Source organism: Perca fluviatilis, chromosome 12 (assembly GCF_010015445.1).
Source record: "Perca fluviatilis chromosome 12, GENO_Pfluv_1.0, whole genome shotgun sequence".
Classification (NCBI taxonomy): domain Eukaryota; kingdom Metazoa; phylum Chordata; class Actinopteri; order Perciformes; family Percidae; genus Perca; species Perca fluviatilis.
The window spans coordinates 33,387,192-33,409,502 of NC_053123.1; the positions used below are offsets into that span (position 1 = coordinate 33,387,192).

The following is a 22,311-nucleotide window of genomic DNA, read 5'->3' on the forward strand; positions in this document are numbered from 1 at the left end:
TGCTGTAAAATCACTCGGAGCAGAGTATAGTGGTAAACTCAGGTACACCTCAAGTGAATGGCAACATTGTCTGGTTGGCCATTATGGTAACATGACTGCAAAACAAATGAAATCTTTGAAAAAAATAATTATGAACATAGTGTTTCCCAAAGCCATAAAAAACATGAAAGTATACTTAAAAAGCAACAAGACAAAACATTAGAAACAAGTTTTCTCAGAACCGAGTCTGAAATTCTTGAGTCTACTTTCAGTGTTTAGAACAGCCTACTACACTGACCATCCAAAACTCATTGACTTGCAGATGTTTAACGGTGTGAATGTTGGCCGTGTTCTTCATTCAAATGTCACATGTACTGAGATCATTAATTTCATATCCAGGGAGATGCGACAGGCATTGTTGGCCAGCATCAAACAAAGTCGACCAAAGCTAACAGCGATTGTAGAAGAGAGCACTTCGTTAAGCAAGAGGTCCTGCCTTATTGTGTACCTCAGGACATCTGTCCATAATTCAGATCCATTGACCTTATATTCATAGATTTGCGTGAGCTAGAGAGCATCACTTCAGATGGGATTACAGCCGACCTACTTAACTGTCTTCAGAAACATGATCTTGAAGCATTTCTAAAAGAACTCAGATAGAGCTACCGTTATGTTGGGCAGAAAGAATGGCGTGTTGGCAAAACTCAAAAGTCAGTCCCCTGGCCTCATTGGTTGGCACTGCTTAAACCATAGATTAGAGTTGTCAGTGTCAGACACAGTAAAACATTGTACATGTTATGAACAATAATCAATCAGTTGTATAATCAATCACCAAAGAATGTCAAAGAACTTGAGACTGCCGTAACTGAAGTAGGCAGTTGTCTTAGAAGGATAGGTAGAGTCTTGGGGATAAGGTGGGTGGCGTCATCATTCTCTACAGTTAAAGCTGTTTGGACAATGTATGCAGCACTATACAATCATCTCACAGCTTCAAATTAAGATCTTAAGAGGAGCGCCAATGAGAGGAGTATGTATTAGGGCTTTGTAACAAAGTAAAATTCTTTTGGTTTTGTTAAGAACCTTGGACTTATGATGGATGCACTCGAAGAACTCAAAGATCTCTCTGAGGCTCTGCAGAACAGAGACATTAGACTCTCTCAGTCAGTGACTGTCATCAAGAGGCAGATCAAGGTTTTTAATTCAAAGAGTAGAGAACCTGAGAGTGGTCATTTCTATAAGAAAGCATGTGACGCAGTGATGGAAGGGTTGTTCAGTGGCAAAGAATTGCACAGTGACAGAGGCCAGAAAGTCATCCAACATGGAGGCAAGAATGGTGACAGAGGAAGAAGAGTCCTTGATTCAAAAGGTGAACATTCTTAACAAAACAACTTGGCCCTCTCCTTTACTCAGATGTATGGGGAACATGGACTGAGGGAGCTTTGCGATCTTTTTAGTATTGGCTTTGCTGGCATGAAGGCAAGCTTCAGGGATTTCAAAAGACCCCAGTCAACCCATGACTACACCACTTCTAACACTCAGACATTTTGTTGAAACAGTTGCTGTAAGCAGTGCAGAATGTGAGAGAGGTTTGTTCAAAATGAACACAATTGTTACACCTTTACGTTCCCTGCTGAGAATTGAAAATGTGTACTCTCTAATGTTTGTTAAAATTGTAGGCCCTCCAAATCCAAATTAAATTACAAAAGTAAAACACAAATAAATCCAAATGTTGATTGTAAAACTAACCAGTGTTATGATAATTTGTATATCTTAATAATAGGCAGTTTGTAATGAGGCAAACACTGGAGCCAGTAATCAAAACGACATACTTGGTTGCCAAGCTAGCAGCTTTGAAGAGTTTTATTATGGTTTATTGACTTACATATCCTTTTAGCTTAGGTTGTGCTGATTTAAGGGATATTAAACATTTGAAGATACTCCCAAGAAATGACATCACAATAAGCTAAAATACCACTGTTGGCACTGAAGGATCTCTTTTAGCAGTGTTCAAAGGGTTAATTTACAATCAGCTATCCGCACAATTCACAAAGATACCAAGTAGATTTAACATCAAAACTCTTTATTGAAATTAATGAGCCTTAACACACAATTCTTCACAATAAATAATAAAGTGTAGTGTTGGACACATTGTACATATTTGCATAGTAATTACCCTTTTAGTCAGTGTGTATCCCATTTGTCTGGGTCATATTGAACTCTGTTTGTCATAGTATTGACCCTTTTGTCAGACTGTTTCCCAATTTCAGGGACATTTCTGGACTTGGTTGGACAAAATGTACAGAACAGAGGCAATTTCTTTAAGACTGCAAGGGAAGCTCAGCTTCCCCTAAAATGTCAAAAAAAGAATGGTCAAATATGTACTATTGTTGTACATTTTATTGACTAAAAATGCGTTAGAACACGTTCATCTCGAAGACGAGTTCGTTCAGAATAAGCTACATAAAGCAGGTCGACTGACTCGATTTCCTTCTCATACATTCCTGTAGGGTCACAGTGCATTTCCCCATTGAAGCCTGGCATCCATGGACCTCAATGGGGCTGCTTTGAACAGTGTTTTTCAGTGCTTGGATAAAAGATGCGATTATGTCCCGCCCACGGACATTCGGCGTCTTTGGGGGGTGAATGGAGGAGTGGGCTGGCCTCCAGACCCTCCAATCATCACGCAGAAGCCTGGAGTCTTCTGCGTGATGATTGGAGGGTCTGTCGAAAGCCTGCATCTCCTTTTGATTGACAGCAATTTTGTACTACAACAAGTTGCCGAAGCTATTCGAGCTCACAGCTCAGTCCCATCGTGGATTTTGCAAGTGTAGTCGAAAGACGAACTGCTGCTACCTATTTCTTGGTATTTGCTTGGCAAAATTGCTAGCCAATTTCCATCATACATTTCATACAATTATACACCACATTACTTGTTTCAGTTTAACCTAATTCCCACATTTCCTCCTTCGAGTTTAACATAATTCTGTTAGATTGTTTGTTCATTCATTCATACAGTAGGCTAGGCTAGTGTTGTGGGGGTGAACTAGCCAGCTAGCAAATTGCCCACCATGCCAGATAATGCTAATATTGTCGACCTGATTTTGGCAAAGCCATTGAAAGTCTTCCTTATGTAACCAGGTTGAAATTATCTTTACTTTTACAGTTGAAATGTCACCAAATCCTGATGAATATTGTTTTCTATATGTTTAAGATGTGTTTATTGCCTATATTTATGCCTGAATGTTGTATTCAAACCAATACTCATACTGTCACTTTAAGACGTCGTAGGCCTTGTGCCGTCATTCAGGGGCCTCCTCAGTCCGCCAGACTAGCTGAGAGGAGGTAATGTATTATTTTGCTTGTTCTTTTATTTTAAACATTTATTTCGGTTTTGGAAAATGAAAACCTTTTTTTTTGGGTTTTTAAATGTTAGTTTCTAGGTTGGGAACATGCAGTTACTGTGTCAGTCGAATATAAACCTTCTAAACAGACTTTTTGCAAGCTTTAAAGTAGACATTTCCACATGCTAGTCTACAGGGTTTTCTGTATGTTTTATTTGCTAACAGGAGCTTGAGAGGAGCCTGTGTGCTATGTGGAGGAGACTGCGTGTTACAGAGCCTTGTGTTTTTCTGTTGATTTGTACAGGTATGTGTATAATGTTCATTATAATTCATCTTGCATAGTGTTTACATGTGTTTACATTGGTTGTATTAAGCATGTAAAAGAAATTCATGTTAAATACATTGAGCATTTTATGGTTTATTTAATTCATTTCCACATTTTTATTTAAAAGTATTTTTGCTGTTAATACTGGGAGTTTTGTTAGTCATGTATGTATGTGCAGTCCGCGCCAGACTAGCTGAGAGGAGGAGCTTGAGAGGAGCCTGTGTGCTATGTGGAGGAGACTGCGTGTTACAGAGCCTTGTGTTTTTCTGTTGATTTGTACAGACAAATCCACCGTTCTGCCTTCATTAAAAGAGAAACCAGCAGCTGGTCGTGGTCCGGGTCCTTCCTTCACTCACTCAGCACAGCATAGAACACAACGCAGAACACACGAGAGTTAATGGACGTGCATCCAGCCTGATTTTAAACTGTTAAGGAAACGCACGCGTCTACAATGGTGCCGTGACCTTTCAAGGATTGGTCTGGAGATCGACGTCAGCTCGTTCGCCGTGGGAAGCTGCATTCACTTACCTTTTACCGTGGTCAGGTATTCCCATGGACTGCATTTTGTCTTCTTCAATATAACAGCACCTAAGGGAGTGGTTTACTGATGTGCCATTGATTGCTGATTGATGTAATTACCCATATCTGTTTTTTGGTGCTCTTACTCTTTAGCCATTAAGATTTTAATTGTGTTATATTTTTCTGTGTATGGAGTGACTGAAATATGGCAGAGGGTTACACATATTTTGTTGAGGGTGAAGGTAACAATGCTGAGCGTGACTCTATCGAGGACCAGTTTGGTGTGGGAGGGGTTTGTTCTTTCAACCCATAGAGTCCAGGACACCAGGGCCTAGTGTCACAGCATTACACACCCCACAGTTTACCTCTACACGTCATGTAGATCGTGCCATGCCAAGCCGAGTCGAGCAGAATCCAGACTTAGGTTCACTCATTACACAGTTAGCTGAGAAGCTAGGGGAGTCCATTACAGCTAAGCTGCAATCTGACAGGTGTACACACGACGCCAGTACTTCGGTACAGCCCTCAGAGATGACATTGCCTAACGTTAAGGTTGTCATGCAGTCAGATGCAAAAGAGCCTCCTATATTCAGGGGTGATAGCTCAGACAAATTCACAGTTCATGAGTGGGAAAATCTTATGACTCTGTACTTAAAGAAGCGAGCTATTCCCGTTCATGAGCATTCACAAGAAGTCCTGGCAAAGCTTATGGGCAAAGCAGGGGATGTGGTGAGGATAAAGCTGCGTAACAACACATCTATTAACCACACTGCAAATCCACATGTGATTTTTGATATTCTGAAACAACACTTTAGTGAACTGACATACTCGAGCATGCCTTTGGCAGATTTTTACAATACATTGCCCATGCCAGGTGAAGATGCTATGGAATATTGGATAAGGCTAAATAAAACAGTTGATGTAGCGGATGAATATCTGAAAAGGCAAGGCCGAAGCATTGATGACCCAGGCCATGAAGTCAGTATGATGTTTATCAAACACTGCCCAGACCAGTCTCTTGCAAGTGTTTTCAAGTTCAAGTCTGCGGAGAAATGGTCGGCATGTGAAATCCAAGAGAGGCTTGATGAGCACATGCAGGGAAAGAAAACCCAAGCTGTAACTGTTAGGCCACTTAAGCCGAGCACAGTAGAGCACAAAGTCCATTCCCAGTGTCATGTGCCTATAGCTGATAATACGTCAGTCCCAAACACCACGTGTACCGGCGGTGCCATTCCGGTACCCAAACTAACTACCGTGTTTTGACAATGTCTGCATAAGGAGTTTGGTGAACTTGTTAGACTGACTGGTTACACAGCATACACAAGTGCCAGCTAACCCCAGGCCCCAAGTCGCAGTGCCCTCGCCCTTCTCAAAAGGTGTGCAGGGTTTGTGAGGCTTCTGATCATTCCACATTGTCTCACTGTAGGCGAGAGAACAGGTGTTTGAAGTGCTTATCGCCTGGTCACTGGAAGAGGGACTGCCCTGATCAGACCAACCAGCGCCGCTTTCAACCTGCCAACAGCTGGTGGACAGAACCAAAGTTCAGTAAAACCCGCACACCTTGGGAGGGGCGGTGTGGGTATTGTGGATGAATCCCTCTCTGATACACACGACCCAGCTCGGTTTATATGAGAACTGTTGTGCCAAAGCACCTAAGGGGACCCGAATAGTTATTCCGCCACACAGAAGATCGAAGCTTTCAGTGAGTTGTTTTATGCTACTGTCCTTGCCAATCACAGTGTGCAGCTCAAAGGCATGTTGGACTCTGGCTCTATGGCATGTAGTATCAGCGAACCTGCGGTAGAGAAACTCAGCTCTGCTGGTGTTTTGCCTGAGAAGCAGCACCCTGAAGAAAATATCGTTCTGATTGGTTGTGGTGGTCTGCAGACTCGACCTGAGGGTTTTATGATTTGGAGATGCAACTTTACGGTGTTCGCTGTGTCGTACCTACCTTGGTTGTGCCTGGTCAGCATGATGATCTCATCTTGGGCTTATATCATCAAACACGTGATTCGTGTTCTGAAGGCTGATGATGACTATTGGAACATGGCATCCAGACCCGGGCATCGGTCTGATCACCGATATTGAACAGTTCTTGTCGATGTTCACCAATGTCGAGCTGAGAGGGAGTGAGGTTCCTGACAAAATAGGCACTGTCAAGCTCACCCAAGCAGTGACACTCCTACCCAGACATGAACACTTAGTTTGGGGTAGACTCCTGCAGCGTACCGATGTCACCTGGAAGCACTGTTGTCGAGAGCCAACCAACTCCAAAGCCATGCCACGAGGTGTCCTAGTGGGGCGACTTTGTCACACATCTCTCTGGGGTGATAGATGGGGGCCCGATGACAGTTGTGAACCCATCTGACAAGGCTATCACACTGAAGAGAAATTGCAAATTGGCTGATGTGTTTCCATGCTTGGCAATTGAGGATCTAGCTGCTTCTCAGGGTCTACATGTGGCTTCAGGGAAACAACCAGGCGCAGACAACACACAACCTGACATTGAGATACAGCAACTCACACAGAGAAACAAGGACATGACACACTGCAACACCACCCTGACATCTCCCCCAGTGCCTATTTTACTGATCAGTTGGCTAAAAGCTTGTCGGAGTTGGGCCTAAGATGATGTTGACATAGACACATGTCAGGTCAGTGAAGACTGTAAGTCTAGGCTTGCACAGCTACTAATTGAATACAAGACATCTTCTTCCAAGCACTCATTGGACTGTGGTGAGGTCAAGGGATACACGCACCGCATTCATCTCATTGATGAACGCCCTTTTTCGCGCCATACAGGAGAGTCCCTCCTGCCCATTATCAGAAGTTGAGGCAGGTTCTCACTGATATGGAAGAAAAAAGGATTATCAGGAAGTCTTCAGCGAGTATGCTTCGCCACTGGTGGGGTGTGGAAGAAAGACGGTGGATTGAGGATTTGCACTGATTTCAGGTGGCTGAATGCCCGGACCTTAAAGGACGCCATCCCTTTGCCGCACCAGTCTGACTGTCTGGCTGCTCTTGGTGGTAATTGCCTCTTTAGCACGATGGACCTCACTTCTGGCTTCTTCAATATCCCAATGCACCGACGACAAATAAGTATACAGCTTTCACACCCCCTTGGACTGCATGAATATAATCGCATGCCACAGGGACTGTGTAACAGTCCAGCATCCTTCATGAGGATGATGATTGGGATCTTTGGGGACATGAACTTCACAAAACTTCTGTGTTATCTTGACGATCTTCTTGTCTTTGCATCGTCCGAGGATGAGGCCCTGTCCAGACTTCGCACAGTATTCCAAGGTTGCGAGAGAACAACTTGAAACTGGCCCCAAAGAAGTGCCATCTGCTCGAAAACAAGTCAGATTCCTTGGACATGTCATTACTGATGAGGGTGTGGCCGTCGATCCTGCCAAGGTGGAGGTCATCACCAAGATGACGGTACGAGACCTCATGGAGGATGACGAGTGCACGCCTTCTCTCCGGAGAATCAAATCATTCCTTGGCATGGTATTTTACTACCAGCATTTCATCCCAAACTGTTCTTCAATTGCGAAGCCCTTGTTCGCACTTACGGCTGGACAGAAGAGACGAGGACGGTCAGCTAAAGATAAGAAGCCTCTAGGTGCCTATCGTAAGCTTACCCCTGCAGACTGGTCGGCAGAATGTGGCACCGCTTTTGACCAGTTGAAGACCATGCTGTTGGAATGTGTTGTGCTGGCCCATCCGAACTTTGACGAGCCATTTATCCTGTCAGTCGATGCATCATTGGACGGACTTGGAGCAGTGCTCTCTCAAGTGCCACGAGGAGAGTTCAAGGCCCGACCAGTTGCTTTTGCAAGCAAGACCCTCAGTGCGTCGCAACGGAAATATCCAGCTCACAGACTGGAGTTCATGGCTTTGAAGTGGAGTGTATGTGAAAAGTTCAGCCACTGGCTAAAAGGCCGAAGCTTCACCATTTGGACAGATAATAATCCACTAACTTACCTGCTAACAAAGCCGAAGCTTGACGCATGTGAAATCCGCTGGGTCTCTAAGCTTGCATCTTACTCCTTTGATCTCAAACACTTGCCCGGGAAAAGAAATGTGGTGGCTGACGCCTTGAGTCGCGACCTCTTCGCAAAGCCCATTTGTCAGAGACTGCTGAGGGAGCCATATCCCACCCTGATTCAGGAAGCTGATGGGATAGAGGAGGATTATGTGCAGGATGCTTTCAGGATCAGCTGCCAGTCTCAAAGCTACAGATCAGGGGACCATCCAACATCCAGGGTGGTGTGTGATTCAGCCGAGATCAGAGCTCTTTGTCAGGCACACTGTGACTGGATTGATGCAGCGGAATCCAGGGCACTCTGTTTGGCCCAACACGTCCAACAGCTGTCGAGTGGTCAGGATGTTATGCCCATGTTCTCTGCTCAGGAGCTGCAGTTGAGTCAAGAGCAAGACCCCAGCATCGCTAAGGTGTTGCCTTTCGTTGCAGCCAGGAAGCGACCATCTAGGCGTGAAAGACATGGAGCTGATTCGAAGGTCCTCAGATTGTTCAAGCAATGGGACAAGTTGGAAGTCCATGACGGGATGTTGTATCGGGTAACAAGAGATCCTGTGTCCAAGCAGAAAAGATTTCAATATGTGTTGCCTCTGAGCCTAAAGGAAAAGACATTGTTGGGCATTCATGATCTGGCAGGTCATCAAGGTCAGGACCGCACTCTCTCACTGGCAAGGCAGCGATTTTACTGGCCTGATATGGAGAGAGATGTGAGGGCACATGTCAGATGCTGTCAGAGATGTGTGTTTGGGAAGTCGCCAGAACCTGCTGCTCGTGCGCCCCTGGAAAGCATCAAGAGCTCTGCCCCGATGGAGTTAGTGTGCATGGATTTTTGGTCGGCGGAGGACAGCAAGCAGCGTTCTGTGGATGTCCTAGTAGTCACCGACCATTTCACCAAACTTGCCCATGCATTCCCTTGTGCCAATCAGACGGCAAAACAAGTCGCCAAAAAGCTCTGGGACAATGTGTTCTGTGTTTACGGTTTCCCTGAGAGGATGAACCCGATCAGGGCACCAATTTCGAGAGCAACTTGATTGCAGAGCTCCTTCGTCTGGCCGGTGTACGCGCATAAATCACCTACGCGACTACCAATGGGCAATGGGGGAACAGAGCGGTTCAATCGCACTTTGGGCAACATGCTCCGGACCCTTCCGTTCATGAGACTACGGGTTATGCACCCTTCTTCTTGATGTTTGGGCGTGTACCTAGATTGCCAGTGGACATTCTGTTTAAGCAGGTTTTGAATGACCCAGGAGTTGTTGACTATGACTCGTATGCCAAGTCCCTGCTTTCCTGCCTCAAAAGTGCTATGGAAATCGCCCAGAAACATTCTTCCACTGAGCAACAGCACCAGGCCCGGCAATATAACAGACGTGTCGAGGGTACCTACCTCTCCGTGGGAGATCGTGTTTTGGTAGCGAATAAAGGAGAACGAGGAAAGAGGAAGTTGGCCGACAAATGGGAGGACGGAGTGTTCACGGTTGTTGGTGCAAATCCCAATATCCATGTCTACAAAATACAGGATGCAGAGGGACACACAAGAGTTGTGCACAGGAATCTTTTGTTGGAGGTCAACTTCTTGCCTCTCTCTGGGATGGATGAGAACCAGGATGCCCATACAAATGATCAGTCTTTGACCAGCGAGGAGTCTGATCAGGAAGACCTTGACTGTGGTGATGATACAGCCTCAGTGTCTCAAGATGACAGTGCACAGAATCTGTCAAATTCCAGAGATGGTGAGAGTCTTGCAGTTTTGTCACCTGAAGTCCCTCCTGAATCTGAGTCAGCTGATGCAGAAGAGCTGGACCAGTCTAGTCCAGTGCACAGTCCTGTTGGTGCCATTGTTGGCTGCCCATCCATCTCACCTGCACCACAATCAGATACTTCACACTCACCACATGCTGACGCTTTGGTTCACACTGACCCGCACACACACACTGCAGCTGATGGTCATGTTAGAACACGTGCGGGGAGAGTAGTGAGATCAGTGAACAGACTGATAGAATCCATGGTTCAGAAACCATTTATGAGGGGTTCAAACATTTTGTTTGGGGGCCGTTCACAATCTCTCCTTGTTTTGCAGAGATAAGCCTTGATATATGTTGGTAATGTTAATGTAGTATATGTTATATTATTTTTTTTGGACTGGGTTATGAGCATTGATACGTGCAAATGTCTGTGGGACAAGTTTTTTTATTGGGCCAAGTGTTGTGTGGCGTATCAGGCGTCGCATTGAGCTAAGGGGATTCTGAGACCTGATCAACCTCTTTCTTCCCTGAACCTTGTATGTGAGGTAACTTCTGAGTTGACTGTGGACTAGGTCTTTTGTTTCATTTGTGCCAGATTGTGTCAGTAGTGGACATATTGTATGCTCCATGCAGTCCTGAGACTTCCCGTTATCAGGATATTGGTGAATTTCAGGAGGGGTGAATGTAACCAGGTTGAAATTATCTTTACTTTTACAGTTGAAATGTCACCAAATCCTGATGAATATTGTTTTCTATAAGGTTTAAGATGTTTTTTTGTGCCTATATTTATGCCTGAATGTTGTATTCAAACCAAGGTGTTAACATTGCATTCTGTCACTTTAAGACGTGTAGGCCTTGTGTCAGTCATTCAGGTGCCTCTCTCAGTCCGCCAGACTAGCTGAGAGGAGGTAATGTTTTTTTCGTTTTTGCTCGTCATTTTTAAACATTTATTTCGGTTTTGGACAATGCAAACCTTGTTTTATGCATTTATAAATGTTAGTTTCTAGGTTGGGAACATGCAGTTACTGTGTCAGTCGAATATAAACCTTCTAAACAGACTTTTGGCAAGCTTTAAAGTAGACATTTCCACATGCTAGTCTACAGGGTTTTCTGTATGTTTTATTTGCTAACAGGAGCTTGAGAGGAGCCTGTGTGCTATGTGGAGGAGGAGCGCGGTTACAGAGCCTTGTGTTTTTCTGTTGATTTGTACAGGTATGTGTATAATGTTCATTATAATTCATCTTGCATAGTGTTTACATGTGTTTACATTGGTTGTATTAAGCATGTAAAAGAAATTCATGTTAAATACATTGAGCATTTTATGGTTTATTTAATTCATTTCCACATTTCTTTTATTTAAAAGTATTTTTGCTGTTAATACTGGGAGTTTTGTTAGTCATGTATGTATGTGCAGTCCCGCCCAGACTAGCTGAGAGGAGGAGCTTAGAGGGAGCCTGTGTGCTATGTGGAGGAGACTGCGGGTTACAGAGCCTTGTGTTTTTCTGTTGATTTGTACAGACAAATCCACCGTTCTGCCTGCTTATTCATTAAAAGAGAAACCAGCAGCTGGTCGTGGTCCGGGTCCTTCCTTCACTCACTCAGCACAGCATAGAACACAACGCAGAACACATGAGAGTTAATGGACGTGCATCCAGCCTGATTTTAAACTGTTAAGGACAAGGCACGCCCGTTACACTTACAAGGAGTAACTTAGAATTAAACAGCAGGGCAGATAAACACCTAAAATTGATTTAGTGCAAAAGATAGGGCAAAGTAACAGGTCTTTTCAGCTCTCCTGGTATGACAAAGTTAGCTGGCTGACAAAGAAAATGTACTGCTGGCCATGCCTCTTGATGAAACCATCTCACAGATATTATAAATGATTATTATAATAATAATTAGGGGTAGATTGACTTCATACCCTGATATAGCCGCAAAGTGCTCTAAAGTCTTAAGAATAAATGGCATAGACTCCAGTGGATTAGAGATAAATAAGCGGAGATCGTCAGCGTAAAATGACACTTTTTGTTCAATACCATAGCGAGTGATCCCTTTAAAATCCAACATATTACAGAGAGCAATGGCTAAAAGTTCAATTGCCACCACAAAAAGGAGAGGAGAGAGGGGACAGCCCTGTCTGGTGCCCCTGTGGAGGGAAAAGTATTCTGAGACGTTGCTATTCGTACGAACAATTCCAAATTTAGAAAGGCAGGAGAAGAGATAGTCCCACTCCACCCTATCGAAAGCTTTCTCAGCGTCCAACAATACAACAACCTCTGGACACTGAGAATTGCTGTCATTATAAATGACACTGAAGAGGTGCCGTATGTTGAAAAAGGAACATCCGTTTTTAATAAAAACCAGTCTGTTCTGAGAGTATGATGGAGGCGAAGGACCAATTCCCGTCTAAGAGAAAGAGCCTTAGCAAAAATCTTAATATCAGCATTAAGTAATGAAATGGGGCAGTAAGATGAACAATGGTCTGGGTCCTTATTTTTTTATTATATTGAAGAGATAGAGGCTTGCCGAAGAGAAGGGGGGAGGATCCCAGTTGATAGGGATTCATTTAGCATATTTAGCAGCAGAGGAGCAGTGTTAGTGGAAGAGAGGAGAGGAGATTTCCCACACTGCATAGAGCAGATTCATGTTTCCAGTCTTTATGCTAAGCTAAACTAACGTTTGCTCGTAGGGAACTTCATAATTAATGTACAGACGATAGTTGTATCGATCAGAATATAACTTTTAGAGAGAAATCCAATTAGTTTTTCATATCAGATCTGTGGACACTGTTTATAACAGACAGTATTCAGGAAACTAAAATGGAAAAGATTTCTGAGTATTTGAATGTTTTCTGTATTTCATTTTGTGTTATTCTAGATTAAAAGTCCAATTACTGATTATGTTTTGGCCATCTTATAGAGTCAGACTGTGCATGCTTACATGTTCACCGTAGCACAGGTATATTTCAGGTTTGTCCATTTCATCTCAGGTAAGTTTCATTCATCTCTACAGTTAAACAGGGCTGGACTGGGACAAAAAATCGGCCCTGGCATTTTTGGCCCAGGCGGCCCACACCCACCGTGATTGGTCAGACACATTCCCTGCAGACAGTCCTCTTAAAATATGCGTGCATTCTATGATATGAGTTGCCTAGTGTTCTGCGTTCATGTGATGGTTTTGGATCCTTCAAGACTTATCTGTTGAGCTTACACTTAAATAATTCATTCATTCTTAGTGTAACTGTCTGAGGGACAGTGTTATAAAGATTTGCTTTGTGGTCTATATTTTTGATAATTCCATATTAAAAACATAAAAAAATGTAATAAATAAGAGTAAAAAGGGGATGTTATATTTGTTAAATATTTTACTTTAAAAATAAGTTGGTTTAAAATGTTGTTCTGTAGCACAAATACCATTTTTGATGCGGAGGTCAAATGACCAGAGTTCAATGAAGGCCACACCTGTGGCATTGTGGGTTGAAGACGGACAGAGAGAGTAAATGTGGCCGCAGAGACACATAACGCGGCTTCAAACTAAAATGATGCACGGTTCAAGAGGGAACAACGGTAATTTTGCACTTGTATTTCAGCCTTGTCATATTTATGTTTAATATTGTTGTACTTTCTTTACATTTAACGTATTATTGTGAAGCGTACATTGTGGGGGCCCGTCTAGTTGGTGAAACGTGCTTGAGAGACTGTGAAATGACTGGCGGAATTGCATTTGACTTATTGTATTTTATGTGTTTATTTTTCTTTTAGTTTTCACGGTGTCTTACGATGAAACGTGGAAATAAATGAACAAAGGACATCTGTATGATGCGTGGCCTTACTCCATTGCACCAGTGTATTTACACTTAGAGTTATGATTTATATATTTATGGTATTTTTATTATTTTTTATTATTGATATTTGATATTGTATTGCCATTATTTTTATTATTACTATTTTGCTTAATATTGGCTTAGCAACTTTAAAAACTGTTTACTGTTAATTTTAAATATTGTAAGATTCATATTTCGTCGCTTTGGACAAAAGTCCAAATACAATAACCATAACCCTTCCCAAAAGCTACAATAAAGTGTCGTGGAATTTTTCCTATGAAGCAGCAGCGTTTATTGATATTCATGATAAAATCAAAACGAATAACGACTGTTTGAGAATTTAACCAAAGTTTGGTCTTTGAGTATTTAAAACATTTGCAAATGCAGAGAAAACAGTTTCACAAGTACGACGGCACATCTGTAAGGGTCTTCTAACCTAAAGTCTAAACATCCACACATCATATAGTGAAAATCTCTGTTAAGCCACCCCTCTAAACGTATCTCTTAGCATGGCCATAGTTAAAAAGAGGACATCATTACAGTCACACCATTGTCTCACCTTCCCCTCTGCTCCTGTTCTTTTCATTAGCCTAAACAACAGTTTATCTCAGGAGACAGAAACCTACGTAGTTCTCACTGTCGTAAACAGTCATCGGCCTTCTCCACTTCTATCTAAGCAAAAGACAACAATGTGAGAAGCTTCAAACTAGTAAAACTAAATAATTCTACTGGGCTATAGTTGACGGCTGTAGCTGTACCCCTCTCTGGTGCTTTAAAAGTCTACAGGAAGGAGCAGGATTTTGTGGAGGTTTAAAACAATCTTTAAACGAATGGTTTATATCATTAAACAGATGGTTAAAATAAAATTTGCCACCACAAAAGCTGACAGTAGAATATGCCCTGGAAAAGAGCACCAATACAAGCTAATTAAGCAATTCAAGGAACACTGATGCTTGTATCAACACTGATTTTATTGATCACACAGACTTTTCAACTACCCAACAGGCCAACCGCTAGCATTTTCAATGTAAGCTTAGCAGTTAGGTTACCTGACAGCCACTAACTTTAATGTTACAGCCAAACTGCTTGTTGTTATGACGTGAGGCGGGCATAAGCACACACACACAGCCTCCCTCCCTTCCTGAGAGTCCCTGTTGATTTGCCTACTCCTTACCACATCGTCATCTACTCTCTCTTCCATCTTTTCCTCACTCGCTCCCATGGCCCTGTCATGGTCACTCTCCTCCTCCTCGTGGCTTCTTCCCTGTCATGATGTTGTTTCTGCTTCTATGTATAGCCAGCCACCTCTCCTCCTCCTCTACTTCAGGTAGCCTAATGCTGATGTTGAAGCAGCTACTACAGCCCCAAATGTCCGAAATTTTTGAGGAATCCGCCTGAAGATTCTTAATCTTTTTCTCCTGTAATTTCTCTGCACCTCCCTTGCACTTTATTGGTTGTTTGTCCATTTTAACGTGGATGCTAAACTTCCAGCATAACAATTACAGCTTGTGTGTCAGGGCCGGGAGGCGTGGCCATAGTGGGATTCGTAAATTTGCGGCCCGGAGTGGGGAAGGGGGTTCCTGGATTTGATTGGGTCAGGCCAGTGTCAATAAAGAAAATTAACCAATGGCCCGGCGCAAAAAAAAAAGGCCTATTTATATATTCCGATTCGGCCCAAAAGTGCGTCGGCCCACCGGGAAAATGCCCGGTATGCCCGATGGCCAGTCTAGCCCTGCAGTTAAACACAAATCAAACAATACTGCTTGCCTTCCCCTTTGCCACACACCTGTACCTGTGGCTGTTGATTTCTATAAGCATTTCCTGTGTCAACGCTCCACCCATAGGTCACACACAAAACTATAATTTTATCCCGTAAAGGCTCTCGATTTACCTCAAAGCTTTGTTTAATTAATGTTACCAACGCTGTATCGCTCATGGTGTTTCCACATGGGGGATTATTACTGTCGCACACCAGGGTGACGCTGCTTGCGACACATGCCATGAAGAGTGATAACAAAATGACGAAAGAGCGTAATGGGCTAAGATAGAGACAGGGTGGAGAAAACAACAGAAAGTGTCCAAAGTTTGGAATCAGTTCAAACGTTGAAAACTCTGTACAGTGAACTAGCTTACTACAATAATAGCACAATGTCAGTGCTTCAGCATCTCAACAGAAAAAATTAAGTAACTTTAATTAAACGACAAAAGTAAATCACAAAGAGATATTGTGAGCAATGTATGCAATACAAATGTAGCTTTTTCCGAAAATTAAACCAAACTGTTGTATATTATTGCGCTTCAATAAAACAAAAGTGTTTCTCATCCGATTACTCGATTAATCGATGGAATAATCGGTAGAATACTCAATTACTAAAATAATCGATAGCTGCAGCCCTAATTTAATCTATTCATCAATGTTTTTATTTGTATTTTGGATTAGTATCTTAACCTTGTTTTTATTGTAATTATTTAAGAAAAGCAATAACATATTCACAATTATATAACTATTTGTCACTTTAGAGAAAACAAGAGTCAATAAGTCAGGACCAGACACTGTTTGTGACAATATGTCTTTTATTTTGTAATGCTTATTGATTATATAGTGAAGGAAAACAGACGAATAAAGAATCCAACACACCAGAAACTCCTCTTGTATCAAAGAACTTTCGGACAACATTTGGATTTTATTTTCTATTTGGACAATTTTGATGAGAAGATCGTCATCACTCATGTCTGGTAGGTGGATGTTGTTACCTTTGGACAGAGCTGACAGACAATATTCAGCAAACTAAAATGGAAAAGATGTCAGAGTATTTTAATGTTTTCTTTATTTAATTTTGTGTTATTTACTAAATTAGATTAAAAGTCCAATAACTGATTTGCTTTTGTCCAGCTCAGAGAGTCAGTTTCCTTAAAACTCAAATGTGAACTGTTTCCTAACTCTTCAGATAGTAAACAAGTGAAAGTGAGTCTGTCAGCGGAGAGCTGTTTCTGTCTGCACAACAAACTGAAAGTGAATCAGTGACAGAGATTATAGATGAGCTGTAGTGAGATCATGATGGCGGGAGGCCTCACAGGTTCATGGAGCACAGGAAATGACGTTTCTTTTCACACACGTAATCGTTCCATTTGTCTGTAGAGAGATTTTCCAAAATTTTAATGTCTAACTTTTAATCTTTCAGACTGCAAAATATGACCGCCTGCTATAAGTTTAGACATCATTGTTGCATCATCTTGTTTATTTAAAAGACAAGATGTTTTATATATTGTTGTTTTTTACCGTGATAGTTCATCTCAAGACAGTGCTCACGTCCACCTTCGTTGTCAGGCTGATTCGGATTCCAGCTTGTGTAGTCGAATGGGGATCCATCAGACCACATCCACTCCTTCTCCTGGAGGAGAAAGATTGGTTCAAAGTCAAATCAAGAGGATCCTCCTTTTTTGTTCTTGTTTTATTTGGAGTACTTTTCCTCTTTCTGTACTTTATCTCTTTCATCAAATTTCATTTTCTCGATACCTTTAGAGACGAGTGACATCATTTCCTGTGATGATAAAAGTCTCACCTGCACTGAGTCAAAGCCTCCGATCCAGGCAACTTTGTTTTCACCGGTCACTTGGTGAATGAAGGTTCTGAGGAATTCATATTCCTCTTCTGAGTGGACTGAAGCCAGATTCCCACCGGCGGCCTTGCAGAAGGTCTAATGGAGACAATATAATAGGTTAAAAACATTTAAGAAAAAAACATAAACCTAATCACAATTTTAACAAATGCGATCTCAGGACATCTCATTTTTACACAAGACTTTTACTGTGACAAAGTATTAATACTTTTAGAGTCTGTCCTTCCCCAAAAAACAGTCCCATTAGTTGTTTGTTCAAGCAGCAATTAGGACTCATATTTAGGTTTATAGTGGTGGCGCCCTCTAATGGCCGTAGTAGATATGACATCAGCAAAACAGTAAGTAAAGTGATTTATTTTTTGTTCCTGTCATAACTACTACGGCCACTAGAGGACACCACCACTAGAAATCTAAATATAGGTCAGGACAGTCTTGATAAAACTGCTGTACCTCTGCATTGACCCAACTCTTTGCATGGTAGTTGAAACTGAAACAGCGAGAGCCGAACTGAGTCCAACCAGGAGGGCAGGGACCTTCAAGACAATGTTAGAAAAAAGAGAAAGTTAGATTCTTGTTACGTAGCAGTTTGTATTTTTGTTGCGGTGTGTGCCTCCCTCCCTCTCTCTCCAGCTTGGTTGGTTGCTTGTGCTCACTCAGCTCCCTGGATAAAGGAGGGAGGAGACCTTCATTGTGCCGGCCGGCAGCAGACTGAGTGAAGCATGTGAAGTTGATCGACCTCTGCCTGTCCGTAGCAAACTGGCTTTTGTTTTTTTAACTTCTGTGAGGCAGTGTTGCATGTCTTCTGTTTTGTATTATTAATACATTATATAGAAAATGTTGTTACAAACTCCTCCCATCCTTCCTTCAGAAACCTAACATAATTTTTCCCTATCGGGATATAATATATCTTTCCGCGTGATGCAATCAGTCAAGAGCAGATGTACGGGAAGTTTAAGGAGAATTCTGGTCGATTCCAACACGTAGCTCTGTTGTTTGTAAATTTGGAGTGCTGTCAGTAGCGAGAAAAATGAAAACAATCGGTGTTGCCTACACAGGGGGTAAGCTTCTCCTCGGAATGCGTAGCTCCTGTGGCGCCATTTTGATGCTAACATCACATCATCACCTCCCGTTAGCATTCCATTGACTGCCATTCATTTTGGCGTCACTTTGACAGCGAATAACTTTACATCTGAAGCATTTAAAGACTCTATTTGCAATGTTGTGTTGTATATGGTTGAAATGACAATAAAACATGCTTGAGTTGAGTTGAATGCCTCTGTCGGTCTGTCAAGCATTAGGCGTGGCTTGGGAGTGGACTCATGAAGCAGCGAAGCAGGTGCATTCTGGGATTTGGTGTCTTTCATCCATATAAGCCAAAAACACATTTCTGGCTTTTCTCGGCCTAGAAGGCACCAATTTCAATATTCTTTTCACATTTCTACTACATAAGTGACCCAATTTAAAGATATATTCAGCTTTCCAGCGGTGAAATATTCCTTTAACAGAGCGGAATTATTACAACTTTTATGCATTTCTTTCTTTCAGTCAGATTCACTGTGTTCACTCGGGAGGAATCACTTCACATGGGTAGGCACTTGAAATGACATTTCGAACATGTTAAGAGGCTAAAAGCACATTTAAAACTTGTCCTGTTTCAGCCTCCCGGGTGCTAAGGCTAGCAGGAGGATAACACGGTGTAGACAACACCAATTGTTTTCGTTTTTCGCGCTACTGACAGCACTCCAAATTTACAAACAACAGAGCTACATGTTGAAATCGACCCGAATTTCCTTCCTTAAACGGATAACGCCACCGTTTGTTGAAATAGGGCTTATCACGGTCTCCCCTAGCTGAAGATAGGTGGGGTCTCCTCTAGCTGTAGATAGGTGGGGTCTCCCCTAGCTGAAGATAGGTGGGGTCCCTCTAGCTGTAGATAGGTGTGGGGTCTCCTCTAGCTGTAGATAGGTGGGGTCTCCTCTAGCTGTAGATAGGTGAGGTCTCCCCTAGTTGAAGATAGGTGGGGTCTCCTCTAGCTGAAGATAGGTGGGGTCTCCTCTAGCTGTAGATAGGTGGGCCAACGAATTTTTGTGCATGCATTGTTTTGGTCCAGTGCAACACTGGCAGCGCCGGCAGTTAGCTTAAGCGTAGTGAATGGAATCCTATGTTGCCGGTTAGCATGGTGAGTAAAAGTGAGCCAACAAAAAAGACAAAAAACAACCTAATTACTTATACTAGAGCAAAAAATTTGGCGCCACCCTACCTACGCCTATCTGTGATTCCTTTAACATCTGGGCATACATCCAGGGACAGCGAGGTCAATGGCCTTATGTGGTACCTAATGTTAAACGCGGGACGCATCGATGTGGACTCCCAGATGTAAAATGACATGGCAAGGCAGGCTAGAGAATGTCTTCAGTTCTTCTGCAGAGTAACTCAGGTTTTTGTTTGAATTAAATTTTTATTTTTTTACATTTTTTTCTTCCCTAAAAATTTAAAAAAAAAAAAAAAAACAAACCAAAAAAAAAAAAAAAAAGAAAAGTTATAAATCTAATCTAAAAGGAAACCAAAAAACAATGAAAAGTTGAAAAAAACATAAATAACTGACGAAAATAAAAATAAAAACGAGGCATTACAAAAAAAACTTAACCAACTAAAACTGTAATGTCTGTTTGCAAAACTAACAAAAATTAAATAAAATTATCGGGTAAAATGTCCTTAGTTTTGGCTCTTGTCAATGTTTTCACAGAGCAAATAACATTATATCTTTCAGAGTTGACATTTCCGAACATAGACCTGTTTTATTCAGTCTATGATGTAGACATAGTATCCCACTGGGAACCCAGAAATTCCGACATTCCATGTCAAATTGAACACAACATGTCCATGCCCCTCCCTGGCACCATAGCGGTACCAAAAGCCCGAAGAAAGCAGCAGAGTCCTATTTGGTTATGACTGTGTCAGATAAAAGCAAGTGCCTCGCAGTGGAAGGTGGTAAAATAAGTGGACAATTAAGGGAAAAATCCCACGAATTTGAAAGTACATTTGAGAAGCGTGCACAAGGAGGCTAACCTAGCTTACCTCAACAAGCAGTGACAGGGCAAGGAGAACGCAAAGCCCCTCTCCCTCCTAAACAGAAGCTAATATAAGCCCGGTACAGGGCATGGATGTATAAATGGGGGCCAGGGCAGCAGCATGGGGGAGACAACAGCAGGACAGAGAACACTACAGGAGGGCTTTCACCGAGACCGGGTAGCTGCTGGTTAGTAACACGCAGCAACACTAGAAGCATGAGGAAACGTGGGTTAATATCTGTCTTGATACTGGGATGTCTACACAACTGTGTGAGTCGCATTGACTCTCAGAAAGTTCGCACACTTTTACTCGAACCAAAGTTCAAAACACCTGTTGATGTCTGTCTTCTTTAGTCTGTTGGCTATTTAGGTTTTTTCCTGGCACAGTTACTAACACATTTTTATGCGTACTACGCATGCCTCTTGTGTAGACTGTTTACATACAGTATCTCACCAAAGTGAGTACACCTCTCACATTTTAGTAAATATTTCATTATATCTTTTAATGGGACAACGATGAAGAAATTACACTTTGCTACAATGTAAAGTATTAAGTGTACAGCTTGTATAACAGGTAAATGTGCTGTCCCCTCAAAATACCCTCAACACAGCCATTAATGTCTAAACCCCTGGCAACAAAATCAGTCCACCCCTATGTTAAATTCCCATAGAGGCAGGCAGATGTTATTGTTATAGGCCAGTTATTTTATGGATCCAGGATACTATGCATCCTGATAAAGTCCCCTTGGCCTTTTGAATTAAAATAGGGCGCCACACCATCACATGCCCTCACCATACCCAGGGCGTAGCACAAGACCCTTGGGCCCTATGCATAGGCAGTCCTGATGGGCCCCCATTCCTCAACTCTTCCCTCTTCACTCTTCAACTCTTATAAATAATACTTGGGCCTCTGTACACATGAATCTGTAGGCCTAGATGTTTATAGGGCAATAACTATTAACTGTAATGCTTAGAGTAGACTGATAAAACACATTTCAAACCTCCTTTTCTCAACACATCTCTAGCCTACTTTTACTGTGGTTACTACTACATTTTGTTTGTTTTTTCTATACCTTTAACTTGCCAACCCTGCGTACTATGGTGTCTCTGATCATCTGTTAAGCATTTAACTGGCCAGTATCCTGGATCCTCTGGCAAAACTGGTCTACATTGCTCTGCCTACTCCAGTTCCTCAGCTCTCATTTCCACACTGTGCTCAGAGCAACACCAGCTCCCTGCTGCCTTCACTCTGCATATCCCCAATCAGATGTTCTACTATCTTTTTTTCTATGAAGGATACATCTGATATTAACTCCATATATAATAAAACACTAAGATGTTAGTTTTACCTTAAACCTTTCAGTCAAAATGACTAAACATGGTTTGCTTCACTTGATATTTGCTTACCTTGTCTCAACCAAGAGGAGGAGAGGGGTCTGTGTTCCTCCACCCCTGACAGTCCTGAAATTGAGAGCCATGTGTCCCACAATGTTAACATCTCTTCTACTGAGTCTGACATAAACTATGGACATAATATGTATCTACCGATGAGCTACAAGCTACCATGACACTGATTATATTATGCTAATATAGACATTATAGCAATTAATTTGAAATTAAACATGTTTTTAAATTAGGCTATTACAATAGTGTGTATATGCAACCAGCATTGTTAGGTGAGTTTATATATTAACTCTTACCCTAATGTAAAACAAATTATCATTTGAAAGTAAATGTTCTTTTCAATGGGTTGTCTCAGTCTGGTTTTTCGGCAAGGTCGATGAGATATTCAATTAGTCTAGCACCATGAATTTCTGCTTTCTAGTTTCACTTCTTCTTG

At 42.1% G+C, this 22,311-nt stretch overlaps 1 protein-coding gene across 1 annotated transcript; it reads right to left on the reverse strand.

Annotated features, from left to right (window-relative positions):
- Positions 1-16,358: 16,358 nt before the first annotated feature.
- LOC120569409 (galactose-specific lectin nattectin-like) lies at positions 16,359-21,969 on the reverse strand. Its single transcript, XM_039817280.1, has 5 exons — positions 21,879-21,969; positions 17,851-17,933; positions 17,344-17,478; positions 17,061-17,172; positions 16,359-16,913 (listed from the first exon to the last, which is right to left on the reverse strand). Exons 1-5 carry the CDS (start codon positions 21,967-21,969, stop codon positions 16,852-16,854), a joined length of 483 nt encoding a protein of 160 aa, XP_039673214.1. The 3' UTR covers positions 16,359-16,851.
- Between the last annotated feature and the right edge of the window lie 342 nt (positions 21,970-22,311).